Source organism: Crocodylus siamensis, chromosome 7, assembly GCF_052110815.1.
Source record: "Crocodylus siamensis isolate JL-2025a chromosome 7, ASM5211081v1, whole genome shotgun sequence".
Classification (NCBI taxonomy): domain Eukaryota; kingdom Metazoa; phylum Chordata; order Crocodylia; family Crocodylidae; genus Crocodylus; species Crocodylus siamensis.
In genome coordinates, this window is record NC_143401.1 from 80,022,245 (window position 1) to 80,044,107 (window position 21,863).

Here is a 21,863-nt window from a genome sequence, read left to right on the forward strand (position 1 = left end):
TGCATGACAAGGTGCAGTTAGCCTTCCTGACCATGTCCCCATATTGGTGGCCCATGGTCGTCTTGGAATCAATAATGACTCCAAGATCCTTTTCTGCCTCTGCACTGCCGAGAAGGAAGTTCCCCAGCCTGTAGGTATGGTGCTGGTTCTTCCTCCCTAGGTGCATCACCTTGCACTTGTCAGTGTTGAAACCCATCCTATTCTCACCCGCCCACCCTTGTAACCTGTCCAGATCTAGTTGTAGACTGTCCCTCCCTTCTAGCGTGCCTACTTCTCCCCACATCTTTGTCATCTGTGAATTTGAACAAGGTGCTTTTCACCCCCTTGTCCAAGTCGCTGATGAAGATGTTGAATAGTGTGGGCCTGAGGAATGAGCCCTGGGGGACCCTATTGCCCACATCCCTCCAGGTCGAAAATGACCCATCCACCACCACTATCTGAGTGCGGCCCTCCAGCCAATTTGCGACCCATCTGACTGTGTAAGCATTGACACCACATTAGTTGCCTAATTTTTTAATGAGAATGGGGTGAGAGATAGTGTTGAAGGCCTTCCTAAAGTCCAGAAAGACTACGTCCACTGCAACACCTGCATACAAGGATTTCGTGACCTGGTCATAGAAGCCAGGCTGGTCTGACATGACCTGGCTCTAATGAACCCATGTTAGTTTCCCCTAAACTTAATCTCTCCTGCTGGTCCCTCACAGATGTGCTCCTGGATAATTTTCTCAAAGAGCTTCCCCAGGACCAAGGTAAGACTAATGACCCTATAGTTTCCTGGGTCCTCCTTCCTCCCTTTTTTGAAAATGGGGACCACATTGGCCCTTTTCCAGTCCTCTGGCACCTCACTAGAGCACCACGAGTACTCATAAAGCTGTGCCAGGGGTCCTACAGTGACCTCTGCCAATTCCCTCAGCACCCTGGGGTGGAGATCATCTGGACCTGCTGATTTGAATACGTCCAGTCCCACCAGAAGTTCCCTGACTAGGTCCTTTCTGACCCTAGGCCTGGTGGTGCATCTCCTGAGTCTGTCCAGAATCCCAGTGGGGGTGATGTCCCGATCCCTGCTCAGAAAAATGGAGGCAAAGAATTTGTTAAAGAGGTCAGCTTTACCATCTGGTGCAACCACCAGATAGCCAAGCGTGTCCTGCAGAGGCCCCATGTTGCCTGGTGCCTTCTTTTTACTCCCTATGCATTTAAAAAAGGAATTCTTATCTTTGATCCTGGTTGATAGTCCGAGTTCTGTCTCTGCCTTAGCCTTCCTAACAGCCCCCCTACAGTCTTGAGCAATGGAAGTATAATCTTCCTTGGTGATGGCCCCTCCCTTCCATTGGGTGTATGCCTCCTTTTTAACTTTCAGATGTTCCTGAATGCCTTTGATGAGCCATGGGGGCTTTTGAGCACTCTTGCCCCCTTTGATTTGCTTTGGGACTGTCACCCTTTGGGCTCGGAGGATCATCTCCTTAAGGAATGACCACTCATCTTGGACTCCCAACTCCCCTCCCCTCCCCTCCGGGACCTCAGTGCCTCCCCGACTAATCTCCTTAACTCATTGAGATTGGCCCTCCTAAAGTCAAGGGGTACTGCCTTGCTGCAGGCCTTTGTCAACCTTGCGCTGGATGGTGAATTCCAGTAGGCAATGATTGCTATTGCCCAGGTGGTCGAGAACCCACAGTCCCCTTACCAGGTTATCGCCTGTGGCCTGAGGTCCAGATCCAGGTCCAGCAAGGCATTTCCCCTGGTGGGACTGTGTACCTCCTGGGTTAGATGGAGGTCCTATATCTTAGCTAGGAACCTACGTGAGCAGTCAGACCTGGCTGACTGCTCCTCCCAGCAGATGTCTGGGTAGTTTAGGTCACCCATGATGACCGTGTCCCTTGACTGAAATGCCTCTGCGAGCTGACCTGAGAATTCCAGTCCAGCTCTTTCCCTGGTTGGGTGGCCTGTAGTAGACACCCACCATTAAGTCCCTTTCCCCCTGACCCCATTGTATTCTAACCCAGAGCACTTCAGTCTGCCCCTGCTCTGACCCAGAGCAATTTGTTGAAGACGTGTATTGCTCTTTGACGTAGAGCGCCACACCTCCACCTTTCCTCCCCGTTCTATCCCACTTGTACAGTCTGTAACCCTTGATGTTTACTGCCCAGTCATGTTTTGAATCCCATCATGTTTCAGTGAGCCCCACTATGTCCGAGTTTGGTTTCCTAGCAGGAGGGCAAGTTCCTCCTGCTTGTTTCCCATACTACGAGCATTAGTAGTGTAGAGGCATTTAAGGCCTCCTATGGGTGTATGCACCACCACCCTGATCCCAGGACTATCCAGACCCCTGTTATTTACCTGGGTACTTCTTATGCTCGTTGCCTGTCTTGGCTGGGAAGTGTTGTCATGTTCTCCTGTGGCCCCATCCCCTGACAAAGCTAGTTTAAAGCATGCCATACGAGATCAGCCAACCTTGCTGGGGTCATTTGACCCCAGTACTCTTTCCTGCCATGGCAGGGGGGTTGGACTTGATGATCTGCTTGGGTCCCTTCCGACCCTACTAACTATGAAACTATGAAACCTGGAAGAACTGACACACTTGCCTTTAGGAGTTCTGCCATTTATTTAATTGGGGTCAGTATTACATGACATGACTCTGATTCCCAGTACCATGTCCCTATGCCTCTACCTATTGGGTGTCTTGACAACAGAGTGGCTAACGCTGTGTATTTCTGTAGTCACAGGGCCCCATTCACTCATAGAATCATAGAAAATAAGGATTGGAAGACACCTCAGGATGTTATCTAATCCAACAACCTTATCAAAATAGGACCAACTCTAGCAGACCTAGCCCAACCTGGGCTTTGTCTAGCTAGGTCTTAAAAACCTCTGAGGATGGAGATACCACAACCTCTCTGGGTAACCTGTTCCAGTGTTTTACTACCCTCCTAGTGAGAGTTTTTCCTGATATCTAACCTAAACATCCTTTGTTCAACTTGAGACCATTGCTCCTTGTTCTGTCATCTGCCACCACTGAGAACAGTCCAGCTCCATCTTCTTTCAAACCCCCCTTCAGGTAGTTAAGGCTGCTACTAAATTCCCTCTGTCTTCTTTTCTCTAGACTAAGTAAGCCCAGTTCCCTCAGCCTCTCCTCCTAAGTTATGTCCCCTCAGCCCCCTTCACCAATTTTGTTGCCCTCCACTGGACTCTCTCTAGTTTGTCCACATCCTTTCTGTAGTGGGGGGCCCAAAACTGAACACAGTACTCCAGATGTAGCCTCACCAGTTCTGAGTAGAGGGGAATAATCACTTCCCTTGACCTGCTGGGAACACACCTACCAACGCAGCCTAATATGCCATTAGCTTTCTTGGCAATAAGGGCACACTGCTGGCTCATATTCAGCTTATTGTCCACTGTAACCCCCAGGTCCTTTTCTGCAGAGCTGCTGCCCAGTCAGTCAGCCCCCAGCCTGTACCAGTGCATGAGATTGTTCTGTCCTAAGTGCAGGACTTTGCACTTGTCCTTGTTGAACCTCATGAGACCTCTTTTGGCCTTCAGTCCTTCAATTTGTCTAGGTCACTCTGAATCCCAGCCCTACCCTCCAGCATATCTACTACCCCCCCCAGCTGAAGGTGCACTCTGTTACCTTCCAAGTCATTGATGAAGATATTGAACAAAACAATCTGCACCCCAGGGTACTCAAGGAGCTGGTGAGCATCATAGCCCAGCCCCTGGCATGGATCTTTGAAAGCTCCTGGTGCTCTGGTGTAGTGCCCGAAGACTGGAAGAAGGCCAATGTGGTGCCGATCTTCAAGAAAGGGAGGAGAGTGGATCCGACTAACTACAGGCCCATTAGCCTGACTTCTATCCTGGGGAAGATCTTAGAAAAGTTTATTAAGGAGGCCATCCTTCATGGACTGGCCCAGGCTAACATCCTAAGGGATAGCCAGCACGGGTTTGTTGCGGGTAGGTCTTGTTTGACCAATCTTATTTCCTTCTATGACCAGGTGACCTATCACCTGGGCGAGGGAGAAGAGATTGATGTCATATATCTTGACTTCAAAAAAGCTTTTGATCTGGTATCCCATGATCTGGCCAGTTGTGGCCTTGGCTCCACCATGATCCGCTGGCTGGGAAATTGGCTTCGTGGTCGGACCCAGAGGGTTGTGATTGATGGCAGTCACTCATTGTGGTGCCCTGTGACCAGTGGGGTCCCTCAAGGCTCTGTCCTTGGACCCATACTGTTCAACATCTTCATTAATGATGTGGACATTGGAGTCAGGAGTGGACTGGCCAAGTTTGCCGATGACACCAAACTTTGGGGCAAAGCATCCATGCCAGAAGATAGGCGGGTGATCCAGGCTGACCTGGACAAGCTCAGCAAATGGGCAGACAAGAACTTGATGGTGTTTAACACTGAAAAATGCAAGGTTCTCCACCTTGGGAGGAAAAACCTGCAGCATCCTTATAGGCTCGGCAGTGCTACGTTGGATAGCACTACAGAAGAAAGAGACTTGAGGGTCATCATTGACCACAAGATGAACATGAGCCTCCAATGCGATGCTGCGGCTAGTAAAGTGACCAAAACGCTGGCTTGCATCTATAGCTGCTTCTTGAGCAAATCCCGGGACGTCATTCTCCCCTTGTACTCGGCCTTGGTGAGGCCGCAGCTGGAGTACTGCGTCCAGTTTTGGGCTCCACAATTCAAAAAGGATGTGGAGAAGCTTGAGAGAGTCCAGAGGAGAGCCACGCGCATGATCAGAAGTCAGGAAAACAGATCTTACGATGACAGGCTGAGAGACATGGGCCTCTTTAGCCTGGAAAAGCGCAGGCTCAGGGGTGATCTGATGGCCACCTATAAGTTTATCAGGGGTGACCACCAGGATCTGGGGGAACGTTTGTTCACCAGAGCGCCCCAAGGGATGACGAGGTCAAACGGTCACAAACTCCTGCAAGACTGTTTCAGGCTGGACATAAGGAAGAATTTCTTTACTGTCCGAGCCCCCAAGGTCTGGAACAGTCTGCCAGCGGAGGTGGTTCAAGGACCTACATTGAACACCTTCAAGAGTAAATTGGATGCTTATCTTGCTGGGATCCTATGACCCCAGCTGACTTCCTGCCCTTTGGGCAGGGGGCTGGACTTGATGATCTCCCGAGGTCCCTTCCAGCCCTGATGTCTATGAAATCTATGAAAACCAGCCCCAGGACTGACCCCTGGGGCACTCCACTTGATACTGGTTGCCAACTAGACATGGAGCCGTTGCTTCCTATAAGCTCCACTCATGTAAGAATAACCTGGATTTGATGGAGAAAACTCTGGGTTTTCCTTTGAATTTTATTTTTGAACATTGTAGACTATGTCCCTCCCACTGAGAAACCACAGAGAGTTTCTCTCGTTACCTGTCAGAACCACCCTCCAACACAGATGAAGAGCTCGGGGCAGGAAATAGGTGGCATCCACGCAGCTGCTAGTGGTATAGCTGATGTTGGACAAAGCATGCTGTAGGAGTTGAGCTCCACTTTCAGTGATCACAGGACCCTGTTTACATGGGGCAGGTGACAGCAGTTCAGAGGTTTCAGGTTCAGCATTCTAACTTGCAGCCCAAAGAAGAGACAAATACAGGCTGTGAGGGAGCAGGTTCCTCATTTGAGCATCAATTACTTTAGCAACAAATGAATATAGAAAATATATGAAAAAAATATTTGGGATAAAAGTGATGAAACTTAAACAGTCTGAAAGATTCTCCCAGGATGTCAGGCCTTCCTCAGATTGTGGGCTGAAGCCCACTTAAAAATTGTGGGACTGTGTGGCAGGGGCAAAAGCAACTTCCAAAGCGCTAAGCAATGCTAGTAATGAGATCAAGTGCTTTGATTCACTGGTTTGGGGTGAATATAACATGGTCTATCTACTGTCAAGGCATCTGCAGCTGCCAACAGTAAAATAAGACAAGCAGCCCACCCAGTCCCTCTGCTGAGGGCAAAGTTAGTTCTTGAGATGGTGTGGAGCCCAGTTCAAATACAGTTGCATCAGTGCTTGGCTCTTGTCTTTTCTCTGTTTGTTAAATGTCTATCACATTCTTGGTAGCACAGCAGTACTGTAATCATGGTTTAGTTATACATTTCTTATTTCCCTGTTTGCCTGCAATGTTAAATTGGTATAGAAGTTTGTTTATAAAGAGTCTGAACAAAAACCGTATCAACAAAAACCAAATAAAAAACCCCCAATGGACCACTTCATTGTTTTACTTCCCAGTTTTGGGGCAAAACCTGTCTTATGAAATGATAATTATACTTAATATAGGAACGTATGTCATGTCAAACTGTTTCTCTCTTCCTCATTTCTAGGTGTTAACTTCTGTCTCAAGCCAATGCCTGCTATTCTTTGATACTTGCTGCATGGGCATATAGGCTCAAAAATATTGTTTTTCGTAGTGTACATTCAGGTGTCATGTTAACTTTAATTTGGCCTTCCTTTTGCATCCTGGGTTTCTGGCTCGTTTAAACTTCCCTCTAAAACAAATTCAGTCCTGATAGAGAAACATTTTACTTTATCTGGAGAGTGACAGTATGCTTTGAAAAGGGGGCCAAACTTGGCTTACAATTCAAATATTTTCTGCCAATCTGCAAAATTGGCACTTTCTACCTCTGTATCACTCTAAAGTAGACTACAACATTTATGGCATTATGCATAGTGATTAGCATCCTTCCATTGGATTGCTTTTCATAGGGGTTGTCAGGAGCAAGCACATTATTACATACATAGGCAACATCTGAAATAGTAATTAGGAGAGAAGTTGATGCCAGCACAGTTACCTAAACCCAGATAAAATGCACCTCTGGCAAAAAGAATCACCTTGGAGTTTATGCTGTTGCTTTACTTAACTAAAGTAATGACCATTGTATTTAAGTGGCCTTGAGTTGCAGGGAGGAAACTTCAGGAGTCAAATATAGACATTTCCCACAACCAAAGAACAATTACTGTGAAAGTTTGGTTTTATAAGCAATGCTAACATATCTTGCAGTTTTAAAGTAATCCTAATTGATACATAAAGCTGAAATGGGGGTTTTAGAAGTCAAGATTATGCTGTCGGGAGAAGAATTTTTGGAATGGGAATTAAAATGAAAAACATGAAAACATTGCTGGAATTATGTTGTCAATAAGTAGTATTTGCCCTTCTGTCTTATTACTAAGAGAAGAACAATACAAATTTTGTGAGAATCCCTTGAAAAATCTCTGAAATAGAAGCTGTCCATTACAAGTGCACTACATATTTATATAGAAAACATTTGTCTTTTGGTATCTCGATGGGGAACTTTAATGAGCTTTTCAGGGATTCAAATCCCAGTAAATCTGCTGGTTTCTTGTTGCCCCAACACAAAATTATTGCTGAAGTCCAGCACTTTGTTTAGCTCCTCCAGCATTTAGGGTTGTGGGCCATGTGATAAGGAGTGCCTGACTTCAGCAGAACTGCTCACATGGGGAAGGGTTTTGTGCATGAATGCAGGTTTGCAGGGTTGGGCCCTGATGCTGCTATTTGGAAGTTTTAGAAAAATGTGGTGAAATGGAGACAGATGAAGGAAGTGTAGTGCTTTGGTTGAGGCCCAAGACTGTCCTGCCATCAGCCGGGCCACATACTTCTTTGGGTGAGTCAGTGAGGGCTTGATTTTACTCCCTTTTCTCACACTACTAGTGCTAGTTAAGATGGCAGATAGGGCCTACAGTTTGGAATGACTGCTAACGAACTAGTCAAGTCTGTGAAAAATGAATAGCTTTTCTGGTTGTTTTCAGCACACCCCAAAGATGAGTCAAGGACCTACTCTCTTCTCTTGTGGAATTATGGGTAAGTAACAGAAATTTCAATATCAACATTTACCTTATCTCTGCCCCAGTCATTTAATCTGTGAATAAGTGGAAAGCATTTGGGGTGGGGATCATATATCCTTGCAGTGTTGCTCATGAATCCCAAGAGCTTGTGATTTTTCTCTAAGCACAGTATTTGAAAAGCTCCAGTGCTGGAGCCCTTATGTTGGAAGTGACACAGCTATTTATTCATCTACTCTGTTTCTCTACGTCATGGCACTTGGGTGGAGAGCTCTGTATTTATTTCCAACTGCATGGCTGCCTATACACGTTTGGGAGTAGGGTGGGTACGTTTTAATCTGAGCAGTTTCTGGAGAGCTTCTCTAATTAAAATGTCTCACCTTCAGGTGTATTAAGCCCCTGCAGGTTTAAAACTGCTGCGGGATGCTTTATTTAAACATCATTAGAGGAGGTTTAGACAAAGTGCCACAGTGGCCATTTTTAAACATGCAGGGGCTTATACACATGGCAGTGATGCCATGCTGAAGCTTTATAATTACAATGTATAGGCACATGTATAGGCACTAGGATCTGTTTAATAGCCCCTCCTTTTTGATATGTGCCACATGGATTTACTGGGACAGTTGTTAAGACCTCAATGAAAAAGCTTTTCAGTGACTCTAAATACTGTCTCAGTGACACCTTCAGTTATTCAATGGCACATCCAGCGGCATCTGAGAACCTTCTCATTGGACTTCACCGGTTGGAAATAAGAAAGTCTTTGCTTCCAGGTATCTCCTATCACTCATTCCAGATGGGACTTTCATGGACCCCAGTGGCTGCTACTTAAATTGCTTCCTTGCCTTTTCTGAATATGTTGAAGCTTTGACTCATTTTTAGAGTACAGTGTACTTTGTATAAATGTGTAGCCTCAGGACTGAAAAAAGGCTAAGCCCTTACTTGGAATATCAGAACTTAATGTAAATTGTGCTGGTAAGTACATAGCACTCTCAGTGCTGTGAAATTAGCAACCCTGATACTGGCTGGCTCTCATCGTGTTCAAGGTTTCTAAGATTTTCAAGGTTGCTATTAGAGGCCTTGAAAGCAACAGGAAGTAGCTTCGGGAAGCTAAAAGCTGCACAGCTTAGAAGCCTGTAAAATGTGGGGAGATAGCAACCCTTAAATTGATTAGTTCCCATCATTTTAAAGACTTCTAAGAACAGCCCTTTGATCACTGCTTCTCCTCACCATTTCTGTACAGTTAACTGGAGTATAAGTATGTTACAAAGTAGATAGTAGAACTGAAAGATGTTATGTATTTAAGTTGTTTTTGCACATAGCTAATACGAATCAAAAAATCATAGAAAATTAGGGTTGGAAGGGACCCCAGGAGGTCTATTCCAACTCTCTGCTCAAAACAGAACCATCCCCACCTAGATCAACCCAGACAAGTATTTGTCTAGCTGGGTCTTAAAACCCCCCAAGGATGGAAACTCCACAACCTCTATGGCAGGGGCAGGCAATTATTTTGGGCAGAGGGCTGCTTACTGAGTTTTGGCAAGTTGTTGAGGGCTGTATGGGTAGCCCCACCCCTTGACAGGTGCACTGCCCCTTAGTTGCCATCTTGTGACTGGAAGTCCTGCCCCCTAACCCCCAAGATTTGCCACCAGAAGTCCCTCCCCTTGCCCCTGGAAATATTTATTTCAGCAAGGGGTTTTGCCATATCAGAACCAGAAAAATACCAAATTATATTCTAAAAATCAAACATCTACAACATTCATTCATTTGATTCCAAAAAATATTTTGTCCTGATTTATATGTGTTTGTGTAATCACATAGAGGTGATTGCACTATAGCTTAAAATGAAATCTTGCTCTTATATATTATGGTGGAGTGGGAGGCATAGGTATTTCATAGATTTCATAGACATTTGGGCTGGAAGGGACTTCGGAAGATCATTGAGTCTAGCCCCCTGCCCAAGGGACAGGAAGTCAGCTGGGGTCATAGGATCCCAGTAAGATAAGTCTAGGTTTGTGGGGGGCTGTTAATGTGTGGATATGTGGGGGGTGGGGAAGGGTGTGGGTCTGGGGGTGTGAGTGTGGGGTGAGGGAGCATATGGACATGTGTGTGGATATGTGGGGTGTGGGTGGGTATGTGGTTTATGGGGGGCAGTGTGTGGGAGGAGGGTGGCTGTGATGTGTGAGGGGGCTGTGTGTGGGGGTCTGTGTATATGGCAGTGTGAGGGGGTGTGCGTGCATGCGTATGGTGGGGTGCACGTGTGGGACTTGCCCTAGGAACCACACACACACAGTCACACTCTCTCTCTCTCTCTCTCTCTCTCACTTTCTCTCTCTCTTCCCATCATTGCACACACACGGACACACCAACACACACTGTCTCTCCGTCCCTCATTATACACTCACACACACACACACACACACACATACACCCACACACACACACACACACACACACACAGTCTCTCCCTCCCTCATTGTTGCAGGAACACGAGCACGCGCACACACCCTCCAACTCCTGGCCCTGGGGTACCTGCATGATCCCCATGTCTGATGATGCAGCCGGGGACTATGTGGTGCTGGAGGCCGGTGGATGTGCAGGGAAGCGGTGAAATCTGTGGCAGGCAGAGACTTCCAGTTGTGTGGGGCAGGGGTAGAGAGGACTGGGGGTGGGGGGGGGTGGGGTGGGGTGGGCCAGGCTGGACTTACTGGTCCTGCTGACTTCCCCTGGGTTGTACTGCCTCTGGCCCTTGTCATCTTTGACAGGCAGCAAGGAGCAGGTTAATATAAATTTTCTAAAATTTAGGGGCCCTGCAGGCCAGGTAGAATGCCTTGGCAAGCCAGATCTGGCCTGTGGGCCATATTTTACCCACCCCTGCTTTATGGGTAACCTGTTCCAGTGTTTTACTACCTTCCTACTGAGAGAATTTTTCCTAATATCTAACCTAAACTTCAGCTTGAGACCATTGCTCCTTATTCTGTCATCTGCCACCACTGAGAATAGTCTCACTCCCTTCAGGGAGTTGAAAGTTACTATTAAATCCTCCTCTCCTCTCTGCTTCGCTCCACTCCACTTCTTATAAGTCACGTGCTCCAGCTTCCTAACCATTTTCATTGCCCTCCGCTGGACTTTTTCCAATTTGTCCACATCCTTTCTGTAGTGGGGGGTCCAAAACTGAACACAGTACTCCAGATGTGGCCTCACAGTGCAAAATAGAGGGGAATAATCACTTACCTTGATGCTAGCAACGCTTCTACTAATACAGCCCAGTATCCCATTAGCTTTCTTGGCAACAAGGGCACGCTGTTGGCGCCTGTTCAGCGTACTGTTCACTATAACCCCCAGGTCCTTTTCTACAAAGTATTTGCTTAGCCAGTCAGTCCCCTGTTTATTGGTGTATGGGATTGTTCTGATAACTGAAGATAGTCAGTATTTGTTACCGTGTATACAATAGGCAATACATTGGACTGTCAGTGTATTATCCATAAGTGAATTATTTACTTGTCTGTTATGCATGTGTACTCCATACTTTGTACAGTATTAAGATTGTGGGGCAGAGACTGTTTTTACTGTATTTACTCAAATACAAGACAAAGTTCCCCCCACCCAATCCGTATGGGGAAAAAGCCTCTTCATTTTATTATCATTGTGGCAAAGTGGGACTCCCCACTTAGCCACAGTGCTAGGTTCCCAACTTGTCTTTGGGCACACCACCCACCTGACTCAGCTGCCACACCTTGTTAGGTAGGAGGCTGCCCATTTTATGCCCTGATGCAAGGGGGTGCTAAATGCAGCTCTGAACCTGCCCTACACTGCAGCCCATGCCTTGCAGATGGCATACAGCTGTTACTGTGCTCCTGGCATACCGCCGGATTAAGCTTAGGCCGTGTCATCAGGCCTCAGTTACGTGCCCATTCATACCGCCCACCCCTCACTCGGGCCCCACACAATCATATACAAGGAAACCTCATTGAATACATTATTCATTGTTAAATTGCTGCCGAACGCAGTTTAACATTATAAAATATATGACCCATATAAGGTAAACATATTAATGAGAACCTTTTTTTTTGTGGCCCTTAAAAAATGGGCAAGTGTTCCATCTTCAAAGAACTGGCACAAGGCCTAGAGGTATTGCAATACCAGGCCAGGACTGAAAGGGCCAGAGCCAGCCCTGACATCCTCCCCTTGGTGCCAAAACTGCTACGCTTGATCTTAGCCAAAAGGCCTCATCTGCATATAAATTTTTGTAGGATTTCAGGACTCATGACAAAAACACCCAGTTCCAGTCATGAGCGGAGGGGAGGGGTGCTAATGAACACATGGATCATTTGTCAGGGTATCTGGAATACGTGCACACACTGAGCAGTGCTAAGCTATGGGATCGCCATGGCTTGAAATGCTGTTGACTGTGCTGGGGCCCAGCCCAAAGAACTGTGTAGTAAATCATGAGCCTTTTGGCTCTGAACTAATATCATGTACAGTTTGTATTATATATATAAGTAGGTACCAAAGTGCAGCTTAAAAGTATATTTATGGAGTGCCTGTGCTAAAATTTGTAGCAGATTCAAAAAGGTAAACTTTTTGTCAGTTCTGCCCGAACTAAGTCTATCGGTACCTGTACTAATATGCCTATATGCAAATTTTGCTCCTCGCTTCCATGTGCTCAGGAAGAGCAGGGTCTGATAGTAAGGATGATGGGGGAAAAGTCAATGGGGGTGCCAGAGAGCAAGGGGGCTACCTGACCCCCCAAATTTATTTGCCCTGCTGTAGCAGTGGGAGAGGGACAAATTCAAGGTGAACTTCCAATAACTAGATTCTATACATGGAAAATTATAACACATTTATAAATTTGCCATGTATAGAATCTAATGATTGCGGGGGTTGGTTTGTATTCAGGGTCATCTTGTATTCAAGTAAATACCATATTATGTGCTTTATAAACCACCTTGTACAATACATTTCTAGCCCACTAGTAGGGGTTCTTAATGGTGCCACAATAAAAGAATAAATAAAAATGATTTCAGTGAAAGCAAATGTCTCCCAGCACATAGTGTTTAGATGAACCTTTGGCTATAAGGACAGTTGCTTATTTTTCCTTTTCTGTGTCTACCAATTTAGAAGTTGTACACTATAACCTTCAAATGTATTTTCTTCCCAAGCTTGCCATCAGTTTTTATATCATAGATTTCAGTGGGTGTTTTCATGGACTGATGATCCTGAAGGCCTGATATGATTGAAAGATGTGGTACTGTTTTCCATTTAGTGGGTTTGTAATGTGGAGAGTGGTTTGAAAGGCATTCAGATAAGTCCTCCCAATCCAGTTAAAATTTTAGGTAGCGTATTAACCAAACTACTTCATAGCAAAACCAATGCTTTACAGATAAAGAGGCTGTCTGCTCCATTAATAGATATAACTCTTAATAGCATTAATGAGAGCTGAGTAGATGCATTGAGCGGAAACATTTCCCAAGCCTCCAGATAACTTAGAGTCATTTGGGAAAAAATGAGAGACTGAAAGTGTCATGATTTTTGAGTGAAAGTCACAAGTGTTAAAGTCAAGATGTGATAGAAACAGTCGGTTCCCTTTATTCTCCCTGTCAAGCAGAAATGAGAAACAAAGAGCACTCAGTCATTTGGTTTTGCCTTGTGATATGGCACTTACAGAACCCTCAACAAATATGAAGGGTCTAAGCCTAATTGAAAATCAGCTTATTGTAAAAGGCTTTTACAAAACCTTTAGCATCTGAGTTACACTGTGCTGGTTTTCCTTGTCTGCCAAATTATCCTGTTTCTAAGGGAACCTAATCTTACCTCCTTGACCACAGCTCACCATGTAGTTGTCTTTGTCATGCTCAGTCAAGAAGAGTGAGTCTTATTGGCATGTAAGGACATTATTTTGTTTGTTTTGAATTTTAGGCATTTTTCCCAATGCATTCCTTAATGTCTTCAGGCTTGGGACAAGATCATAAACCAACTCAGTGCTGAAACTTGTTCAGTGTTTTAAGTCCAGTGATTATAGCGGCACTGAACTAGAAATTGGTTGAGTATTTAGATCAATGGGCCAGGTTCCTGCTGGGGAAAAGCACTGAAAGTTATTTCTGAAGTTTGGGCTGGCAGCAGGACCAATGGGAGTCAAAGAATTATAGTCTCATGTAAGACATCTAGGAATTGAAGAGTACTTGGCTGGATTTCTTGTTGTTTAGTCAGAAGAGACTGGGTGTCTTTTTTTTTTTTTTTTTTTTAAAGATCTCTTTGGTTTCCTCTAGAGACAGTGAAAGGAGTGATAGCTCCTGCTGGTGAAGTGTATGCAACTAACTAGCATCACTGTTTGTGAAGGAAATCCATGTCACCCTCTCAGGTGAAAGCTGAAAAGGGTGAGGTTAGCTGCAAGAAACTGTACGGTGGAAAAGAAGGAAGTGACTTCCACTGAGGGGATAGGGGATGTGCCTTCTTTTTCATTTGTCTATACCTTAGGCTTCTAGTTCTTCAAAACACATAAAGTTACCAAATTGGTTTGTAAATGAGAGCCATGAAAGAAAAACCTGAGTGGTATAAAAAGTGGTGCTGATGATTCAGTAGGTTGGACTTTTTGGTGTCAAGCCCTACTGAACCAGTGCCCTATTTAAGTGATGGTGGGTGTGTCTACACATGCACTTTAATGTGCATTAGCCTATTTTAATGTGCATTAAAGCATCACAGAAAATGTGTGCTTTTGCTAATGTGCATTAAAATAGGCTAGTGTGCCTTTTTCTAGTACCTCACAATGAAGGTACTAAAAGTAATGCATTACCAAAAGTGCATTAATGAATGTATAGATGTGCCCTGAATGATACGATGGATGCTGTCTTTAAGAGGAGACGTACTATTATCTCCTATAATCTTCTGCAATGGGGTTCCCATTGGCTAATGAAAAGCTTGACCTTTAATTTTATTGATGTTTCTCAAACCTAGACTCTGGTGGATTGCCAGAGAACTGGGCTTTCACCAGAGAACATATTGTACCTGTTCTGGAGAGTTCACCTCCAGGAAGGAATAGCAAGAATGATCCAGCAACAGTGATGGCAAGTATATAACTACTGCTGAGATGCAAAGGAAGGAGAGGCTCTTTCTCAGAGAGCTGGATCTTAGGCCATTTACAGTCAACATCTTCTCCTGTACAACAAATAGTTAGCAGGGAACATACATCTCTCTTTTTCAAGAAGTGATCTGCTGCTTTCCGCTGCAGTGCTTTTCAACAGTTCCCCAAGAAGAGTGAAGATAATGGTCTAGAAGCGACAGGGGAGGGGATCACTGTGCTCATGGCTTCATTATGGAGTCATGCTTTCCTGGCCAAGCCAAGATGAAATGAGGTGTTTTCTGCTATAGCTTATCCAAAGGATCCAGGAGGAATAATGGTTAAATTTTACCTCTGAGTCTGTTTACAGACCTTGCAAAGCTTGGAAGTAAGCCTCAAAGAAGAGGCAGTCTTATGTTTCTACCTTTTGCTTCAGAAGTTTGTCCCAAGCCACCAGCCTCACTCTGTCTTATCCAGATGGAACCACAGCCATTTTACTTTCATCTGCATCTCTGTTCCTGAGAAGCACTGAGAGATTGTGGAGTCCACAGGGTTAAGGATTGATAGAAAAGAGTAGGTTTGAGTGTCATGCTCATGCTACTGATACACTGGAAGCCAAAGCACTGTGCTCCTCAGCATCTCAGGCTGAAATCTGCATAAGAGAAGCCCTGGAGATGGAGAATATAATGCTCATTATCATTCTTGATCTACAAAGGAAAGGATGAAGCCCAAGCTAGTGTCATGATCTTTGCGGTTGATAGGCCTAATGGAAACAACAGGGCCACCCTATGTCCATTGCCCAATGGAAATTGTCAGTAAAAATCCCATTTCCATATTATCTATTAGCATCTTAACCTGGAATTAAAGGTATTGGGGCACCTCTAAAATTCCAGCACATCATCTCGGGACTATTTCCTAGCAAAAGGAGGAGAAAGACCTGAGTATAATGGACAGCGGTTAGGATAATTAAATATGCCATGGTAACAGTCCCAAGAATAAGGGTGTTTAATTTTAGCAAAATTTATCATTTAGCTGAATAAACTTGGCCTGTACATATTAATCAGCAGTTCCAAGCAGGTGTGGTGTTTTGCTTCATTTCATCGTTCTGTCATCTGCTGTGACTGAATACTGTTAAACTGTTTTGGCTCAGAAGGTTGGCTATAGATCAATGGTGGATGAAGTGGCATATGTGTGTTTGCAAAACTCTTCGAGGTCCTGCAACAATCTTATTGTTTGTTCGCTTGTTCATTCATTCATTTGCAGAAATCCCTTCCTTTCCAAAATAAATGGTGTAAGACCATTAGAATAAGTGAAACAAGATGAAACGCATACAAAAAGTCTCAAGATTGTCTGAGAAAGGCCCTGAAAACCACCTAAATAGGAATAAACAGAGTGTGTACATCTTGGATCTAATTTAGTTCGCTCATATGCTTAACTTTACAAGAAACTATAATAAAATAATATTGAGATTTCTAAAGAGCCATTAAAGAGTTGCTAAGTCAGAAGATCCAACATTAGAGCCATTTTCCAAGTGACTTAAAGAATCCTTTGATTTTTATTTTGAGATATGCAAGAACTGCTTTCCCACTGTGAAGATGATGAGATTAAAAAGAGTGGTTCCAATCTTTATAGAGCTGTAGCATTGCTGGAAAGAAGACCAAAGATGAAAAACTTCAAGCTATAAATTCAGCTGTGAGCAAGAACGATTTCTTATTCCTTGCTTGAGTGGCTCTCGAAACATCTGGGAATATAAGCATTTTCCTCTTATTAAACAGATTTTTTTTTCCATTTTCATCCCACACAGTCTGTTTTACATGTCCCCAGATAAAATGCCTGAAAATGCAACAATGGCCTTGTCAGTGAGAGAAGCCAGCTGATTGAGTATTGCCTTTTGAACTGATATACTAAATATTCTTTATATCAGGGAGATGGCAGTAATTTTTTAAAATAGTTTACATTAAACTAACGTATCAACTAACTCTTCCTTCCAGGATACTGCAAAAGCACATGCAGTAGTATCTAAATATCCAGTATAAGATACCACACTAACAGAATTCTTGTACAGAAAACTACAGGGGAAAAAAAATCTCAGGTTTTCTGTATAACTGGAGAATCGTTGTCAGTCAATACTCTAGTTAGTCTGTTGTGATGATGGTGAAGGTAGCATCAAGATCAGAACTGAAGGCCCATTATTGCAGGTACTGTGGCAACAAAGAGCCTAAGGGTCACTTTTATAGAAAGCTAACCCTCTAAATAACAGGACTGGCACGCAGAACTGGAGAGGCAAAAAAATATAATGAGCAAAATTTAAAAAACAAATAACTCCTTCTTTCTTTTCTTCACACAGCAGAAAATGAGTCCCGTTGCTTTGAATCAGATGCCTTGGCTTCTGAGAGGGACAGTAAGGCATTCAGACATCCCTATGCTTAGTGTTTTCAGTTGATTGCTTCTCTGCCCTGGTGCTTTCTGAATCACCCTTTGGACGTGCCTTTTGCTCCCTGTTGTCTTTGTAGAGTACTTACAGACCTCTGGACAGAAGTTAGACATAAACTGGTTTAAGTGATCAGAAATTGGTTTAAATTTGTAATAGAACAGAAGTTCAGTACACATAAACCAGTTTCAAAATGAATGAAACTGGTTTAAGACAAACCTGGTTGAATGTAATATCAGACTTAACTGATTTAGGTCAAATCAGTTTATTAAACTTCTGTCCCAGATCCCTTCTTGGTTCAAGTTAAATCAGAGTCCCCCAGCATCCAAGCATGCTTTGCAGCCCTGGGCTGGGTTGTCTACTCCAGAGGGCAGGGCTGGTCCCGCCCCTCTGCTCCCTAGCTGGAGCAGTGGGTGCTAGCTCACTGGCTTTCCAAGGCAAACCCCAGCCGGGACAATGATGGGATAATGCACAGGGGTTAAACTCCGTTGCCCCCAAGTATAGAGCTGCTCTACACCGCTGGCTGGCTTACTGCTGGCTGTGACTGTGGACTACAAATCCCAGAGGCACCTGGAAGCATGAAGAGGAAGTGATGAGCAACCCTACAGAGTCCTGCTGCTGTGATTGTGGACTGCAAATCCCAGAGACCTTGGAGACAGTAGGAAGAGGAAGCGAACACACAGCTCATGCCAACTGTGCCAGAGCTGTGCTCTAGCACCCCCTGGCTTCTGGCTTGAGCTACTGCAGGCATGTAGCTGTGTTTCCTGAATCAAAAGTGAATGTCTGTTCATTTGCTTATTGGTTCAATCTTGGCAGCTTAGACTAACCTGGAAAGACTGAATTAATTCAGCGTTTTTGACTGTTTGTACTTAGCCCTGAAGTCCCTCCATTGACTGCACAGGGAACCTATGTGCCTAAGATGGTCAAATTGAATAGTCTTGCAGAGCAAGAAGTCTAATATTTAAGCATTGCAATTCCTAGGTGTAGGTGCCTAAGAAACCAATTTGAGTCTGTCCAGGCTTCATAGCTAAACATGGTAGTAAAGTCAATGCTTAATTTTGTGCATTCAGCTTTTGCAGCTGGAAGTGGAATGGAAACAAGATCTCTCCCTAAATTTTATGGACACAAGTCTGCAAATATCTAGTTCTGGGAATAGTGAATGGAATTGCTCTGAGAAGCAAGCAGGCCTGGTAGTATTTGTGTGTTAGCAAGGAAATGTTTTGGGGCTCTACAGGAGTGAAGACGGAAGACCAAGAAGAAAAACTAATCATGTGAATACACCCTGTAGCTGAGAAGTGAGTTCGTAGTTTTAGGCATTATCATTTTATATGTATACAAGATGGCTTTTCCTTGCAGCCAGGACTGAAGAGGTAATCAGACTAAGTCAGTTTAGTCTGCTAATGGAAACGTTACCCTTTTATTTGAATAAGCATATTTTGTAGTTCTGTTTCCCACAGTAAGGCACCATTTTCCCTTTTAATCCTTGTATACCACACCTCCTATTCCTGAACTGGAATTTCCTTTGAAAACAACTTGTGTGTGGATGGTTCAATCTAAATGACTAAATTTGTGTATGTACTTGTAACAGGAAATATTGCTCAGAAAGCAGCTCTAAATCTGTATGTATTGCCTAGGCTTTGCTCTTTAAGCCAACCCCACCATAGGGATTTTGTAATGTCATACTCAGATGTAGTTTTTGGTAAAGTTTATTAACATAGTTTGAGTGTTAGTATTTTTGTGCATGTGTGCTTTTGTGTGTGTGCATGTGTTGTATTGATCCGTATCTGAAAGTTAGGAAGGCAGCTATCAGGGTAAAAAAATAACTCCAGTGAAATTGGGAAGGCTTTTTAGACTGTTTAGAGAATGAAAAAAGTAGGGACTTTCCCTTCTAAATAAAGTAACTTGGTACCAGTGGTGCACAGACCACAGACTTTCTGTATTGTATTTGTTCTGAAGCTGTAGACTTTGGGACTCTCATTTTCATTTTCCGCTGAAGCATAGCTGCATGCATCATATTTTAATCTTGTTTGTGAAACAGGAAAACAGGAGTACTGCATGGTTCTGTGTCACTGCCATCAGCTAATTACAGCCATTAAATTGGTTCCACATTTAAAAGAAAGTCGTCCCTTGCATGTAAACAGGGGCTGGGGGACATGTAGACTGCCTTTCCCCTTGTGCATAGAGTGCAGAACGCACTAAAATGTAAGTCAAATAATGCGTGAAAAAATCAAATTCAATGTAAATTTATCACACAAGACACACATGAAAAGAAATGTTTGGGTTGGGATCCAAACAGAATTCATTTGCCAAAAAGGAAAAAAAACCTGATTGAAACCCATAATTACTTTACGAGTTGCTGTAATAAATTATTTATTAGTGTAAATTATTTCACAGGGAAAGAACGTAGAGGAAACTTGAGCAGAAGGATCATACATTATGTATAAAAAACGAACCGTAAAAATATTATAGCAGCACATTTGTGTCACTATAGTTAAAGTTGTGTCAGCATTTTAATTGTACATCCTTATTTTTTGTGATTAATAACTTTGTTGTTAACATTTACTCTGTGTCATCCATGGGCTATATTTTTAGCTGCATCAGTTTCAAAAGCGTATGACCATTCTGAAGCAGGAGAGTTGGAAAAATGCAGATTTCTCCTAGTTTTTTTAAATATTTGTATGTTACTGTGACTCAGAATGAGGTTAGTTATTTCTAATGAAATGTAGGACCCGTGTTAGTTCCAGTGCGGATTAGACCACTTACCAGTGTAAATCTGGCTGCAGTGATCATGCTTTTTTCTATTTTATATGTTTAATTTCTTCTTCCTGCCCCATCTCAGTTGTCTTATAGCTGGGGGGAGCTTCTGCCCTGCACGGTGCCCCTGTAGCATGCACCGTGCTAGCATGGGTGCCCAGGAAGTTGCTGACGGGAGCTCTCTCCTGCCTCTCTCATTGTCCCTGAATGGTAGAATTACAGCCCCATATGGCAGCTTCAAGTGCAGCATGGAGCCTGAGGGCTGGGCCAGTCGGGCACCCAGCCTGTTTTTCACCACTACCCCCTTGTGCCAGACAATGCCAGCTGTTGCTTTAAGGGCTTTGTGAGACTGGCTTTACAGTGTTTGTGTTTTGTTATTTTTTTGGCTAGATGTTTTTTTCCTGAGAAGCAGGAGAGAGAGAGACAGAGAGAACATCAATGTTTTAGCAGTTTGTAATTCAGCAAAAGCTGAACAAAATGTCTCGGGGGGGAAAGACAAGGCACTCTTGAAGCCTGAGATGTTGCATCTCCTGGTTATTGAAGGCCTGTTGCAAACAAAGGAAGTGCGAGAATTTCTTTAAAAAAAAAAAAAAAGAAATGAAATGAAAATATCCCCTCCCTGTTCATAATGAGAAGGATTAACCAATCTGAATATTACAGCCAGCAGCAGCTCCCCAGGCCATGCCCCTATGTGGATATACTTGTAGGTTGGGGGCAAGCAGGTCACAGGTTTATGTGCAAGGATAATGGCATGAAATGTTTCCTAAGTTTTTCCAGGATTGTTCACCTCTTGTAATCTGTGGCTCTGTGGAAATCTGCTGCAGGTGTGTAATGGAGCCATGATTACAGTTTCACCTGACCTGCTTTGGCTGAACTCCATACACAGACCATAGCTGAGAAGTTAAGGGGTTTGCCACAACCAGACTCCCAGTTGCACGTCACTGGGGAGTGGGATGTGGACACAGGCAAGACCGAAATGGAGGGGAAAGTTGCTCACAGCATACCAGGAGGAGTACATTCTTGGTACTGTAGTGAGTGCCCTAGTAAAAGCTCTCACAGCACTAAGCCCCTCTCCTAGTACAGTGATAGAGTTGAATGCCCTCTGGTAGGGACTTGGACTTCACCTGGTATCTACACAGGGCCACCTGAGCTTCAGTCTCTAGGTAAAGAGCCTGAAGAGATGGATCCCTCATTATGGTGAGATATTTGTACCCAGCATCTGTAGAGATACAATCACTTAAACTTTGTTTGGAGCCTGGTAACCTGAATCTGGTGTTGCAGTTAGAGATGAGTCTGATTAGAGATGTGAGAGATCATGATACAGAGATATCATTGTTACTCCTGTACTGAAAACAGGAGTACTGCATGGTTCTGTGTCACTGCCATCAGCTAATTACAGCCATTAAATTGGTTCCACATTTAAAAGAAAGCTGTCCCTTGCATGTAAACAGGGGCTGGGGGACATGTAGACTGCCTTTCCCCTTGTGCATAGAGTGCAGAACGCACTAAAATGTAAGTCAAATAATGCGTGAAAAAATCAAATTCAATGTAAATTTATCACACGAGACACACATGAAAAGAAATGTTTGGGTTGGGATCCAAACAGAATTCATTTGCCAAAAAGGAAAAAAAACCTGATTGAAACCCACAATTACTTTATGAGTGGCTAGAGGAGGAGGCTTGGCATCTTTCCATGGTGGCAGAAGGGCTGGGGATGGACTTGCCCAAGTGCACTCCTGTGCTCTGGGGTTTCACTGACTATGGACATGGATTGTGAGGGTGGCTGTACCAGAAAGAAGGAGCTGAGGTATTGAGGGGACATGTGT

At 44.0% G+C, this 21,863-nt stretch overlaps 1 protein-coding gene across 4 annotated transcripts in view; it reads left to right on the forward strand.

The window, feature by feature from the left end:
* The window catches only part of FAM53B (family with sequence similarity 53 member B), a 158,256-nt gene that overhangs the window by 42,810 nt on the left and 93,583 nt on the right, over positions 1 to 21,863 (forward strand). For all 4 annotated transcript variants that reach the window (XM_090056996.1, XM_090056995.1, XM_090056994.1 and 1 more), the window contains exon 3: positions 7,766 to 7,817. In XM_090056996.1, coding sequence (XP_089913122.1) covers positions 7,766 to 7,817 — 52 coding nt within the window. The remainder of the gene's footprint in view (positions 1 to 7,765; positions 7,818 to 21,863) is intronic.